At 56.9% G+C, this 3,117-nt stretch overlaps 1 protein-coding gene across 1 annotated transcript in view; it reads right to left on the reverse strand.

The window, feature by feature from the left end:
• The window catches only part of TDRD10 (tudor domain containing 10), a 46,687-nt gene that overhangs the window by 3,805 nt on the left and 39,765 nt on the right, over positions 1–3,117 (reverse strand). The window contains exons 11-13 of the mRNA XM_006153449.2: positions 2,095–2,242; positions 1,768–1,913; positions 1,328–1,482 (exon numbers count right to left, since the gene is read on the reverse strand). Coding sequence (XP_006153511.1) covers positions 1,328–1,482; positions 1,768–1,913; positions 2,095–2,242 — 449 coding nt within the window. The remainder of the gene's footprint in view (positions 1–1,327; positions 1,483–1,767; positions 1,914–2,094; positions 2,243–3,117) is intronic.

The following is a 3,117-nucleotide window of genomic DNA, read 5'->3' on the forward strand; positions in this document are numbered from 1 at the left end:
CGTCTGGAGATCTCCCTGTACACCCCCCTGTATGCCCTGGGCTCCCACATGCCCATGATCTAGGGCTGGCTGAGGGGCGGATAGCCGCATCAGGACCCTGCTGGGGGTGCTTGTCTCATGAAAGAAAGGAAGAAACTTAAATAAAAACTCTACTTCTTTCCACGATCTTCCCTTCTCTAACCCCTGCCACCCGCCATATCCCCAAGCTCTGGGACTGCTGATGCGTATGAAACTGGTTCAGTGTCTAGCCTGGGTCCCACCCTATCTAGGCTGTTGTCTTGCCCAAAAATGTGAGGAAGGACCTTTCACTTCCTTGAGCCTCATTTTCTTCATCTGTAGAGGGAGAAAAGCTGTGCGCCTTCTGACTTCTCTGGTAGGATGTCCACACACAGGTGGACACACCCAACAAGGCATGCTGGGTTGGGCGCTCTGGTGTGGTGCGCACAGCTGGGAGCTGCTCTTTGGGACAGGAGGCGCCTCTTCTCTGGGCCGCGCTCCAACACCCAAAGCCGCAGCTGGGCTCAGGCTGCCTGAAGCTCCTGAGCTGGCTGTCCTCCTGCTCCTCCCCAGCTGGCGGCATGGCTTTCTCCATGCAGTGACCCGAGACGACCTCTGGGTGGTGCTCCCTGACCACTGGGCACAAGTCCCGCCATCCTCCTGGGGAGCCCTGGCCTTGCACTTTTGGGAGATGCTTTTCTGTCTTAACTTGTGTGCGTGTACGCCTGTGTTCCCTCAAAGCATTTGCTCATCCTTTTAACATTTCACCTAACCCCAATCTTGAGAAAGGACAGGGCAAAGAAGGGGTCTTTCCATTTCCAGGACATGGAAACCAAAACCCCAGCTGGGGCTCGATGGAAGAACTAAGGTGTCTGGGTCTAAGGAACAGAAGATGACCCTGAGCCTAGTGTTTTAACCTCTATCCCTGGTTTCCAAATTCTAGTTTTCTTCTATTGCAGAATCCTTTCCCAGTGGCATCTTAAGCAAAACTTAAAGGACATAAGACAGATGAAAGCTGAGTGGCTCTGGCAGAAGTAGGTGGGGTGGGGAGCACAGCCTACCCTCTCCCACCTAGAGAACTTAGCCTTTGGGCAACAACTGAAGTCCCTCTTGAATCTCAGGGCTCCAGAGCCCAAGTGTGAAAACCAGCACTCAGTAGGCGGCTTTGCAAGGGGCCCATGTCAAAAACCAAGTGAGATGGAAACAGCTGAGGCTGACGGGGACCCTGAGGACCTCGGCTGCTCACCAACCACCCCCGCTGAGGTCCCGGGGTGGTGTAGCATCCTGTCCCTGAAATCTTCAGGAGGCAAAAGGAGGACGGACCTCTCACCTTTCTCCAACATGAATGGCTGAGTCAGAGGTGGGATGGTCCAGAAGTCGTCACCGTCCAGGCTACGCAGGGACTGCACGGGGATGGTGGCCAACTGGCCAAAGTCGACAAACATGACCACAGCCCAAGTGTCCACTTTGTCCAGCACCCAGCACCTGGCAGAGGGACAGAGGACCTAGGAAGTGGCTCCACCTGAGCCACGCACCGCTGTCCTCCACAAGGGGAGGGGTGAGGGTGGGGGACAGCAAGCTCACTGGGCTTCTCCCAGGGCAGGAAGGCGATCAGAAGAATCAACCTTGAAGAAACAGCAGCAGGAGCAAAACCAGAGTCCAAAGGACAGAGAAGCCAGGAGGGAGGGCTGAGAGAAAGGATGGACAGATGGACAAACGGACAGCTCTTCCCACAGCCTCTCCCACACCCCCGACCCAGGCTGCACGCACCTGTTCCAGGCGTGCCCGTACTCGCCCAGCTGGTACTCAGCCAGACAGCGGGCCCCGCGCTGCACGGCGCACTCCTCCAGGAAGGGCTGCTGCTCCTCGGCCTCAGCCAGGGCGCTGAACAGCACCTGCATGTTCTCGTGCAGGGTCTGCGGGCATACACACGCAGAGGGCCTCACCGTCTGCCCGTGTGCAGACGCAGCTGGTCCTGGGGGTCAGAGTGCAGCACTCTGGACCTCCACTACTGACGGCCCCATCGCCACCCTCGTGGAAGGCACAGCAGCAGCACGGAAGGCACAGAGGCCCAGGCGGGCCACAGGCAGCACATACCTCCGTGATGTGCATGGCCCAGAAAAATGGGGTCCGGGGGACGATGCTGGTCACCAGTAGCCCCACCTCCCCGTGGATGCTGTGGATGAGGGCCAGCCAGCTCAGGTCTCGGAAGCACTCCCTCAGCAGCTGCACCAGGAAGGAGCCCCTGCAGGGAGCCGGGCCAGGAAAGGGGCCTTGAGGGAGCTGGCCAGCCCTCCTGCAGGAGGAGAGCCACCCGCACAGGAGGGCTGTGCCCACCCCCTCCAGGGGCAGGGCAGAGCAGGTAACCAAATATGAACAAGCAGGGCAGAGGACGGGAAGGACCCCACTGGGGCGCAGGTTTGAGGGCATGGGAAGACAGAGCAGCAGACAGAAACACACACACATCAGGAAACTCCAGGAAGAGGGGGCAAAAGCTCTCGCTGGTGGATTGTTTGAAAAAGAATTACTTCATTTAGCTTTATTTATTTTTAATTTGACCAGAGAAGGACAGAGAGAGAGAGAGAAGGAAAGTGAGAAAGCAAGCTGCCAGGTCTGGGACTCAAACCGTGGTTGGCCATGTGGGAATCCAGTGCCCCACCTGCCAGCCCCCCACTGGTGGATTTCAAGCCTGTTCGAATGATTTGTGAACCCCTAAAGCCACCACGCAGGCCATGCTCTCAATCCCACGGTAGCTCCCCTGTGGTCATGCACGTTCCAGACTCCATCCTGCCACTCCACTAACTTGTGCACCTGCCTGAGTCACGCACAGCTGGTGACACAAACCTGCTCACAAACAACACAAAAGCCACAGGTCCTACAGCATGTTAAGGCAAGCAGATTCTCCTGGGATCCCTGATATGCTCCACACAGAGAAAGGTCCAGGGTTTGTGCAAGCACTCCCAGGCCCGAAGTGGACCAGGGTGTGAAAGACCCCACTGGGGAGAGCTCCTGCTTCTCTCACTCATGAAAGGAAGGAAAAATAAAAAGAAAGAAAGAGAGAGAGAGAGAGAGGAAGGAAGGAAGGAAGGAAGGAAGGAAGGAAGGAAGGAAGGAAGGAAG

The sequence above is a fragment of the Tupaia chinensis genome, unplaced genomic scaffold (assembly GCF_000334495.1).
Source record: "Tupaia chinensis unplaced genomic scaffold, TupChi_1.0 Scaffold000374_1, whole genome shotgun sequence".
NCBI classification, from domain to species: domain Eukaryota; kingdom Metazoa; phylum Chordata; class Mammalia; order Scandentia; family Tupaiidae; genus Tupaia; species Tupaia belangeri.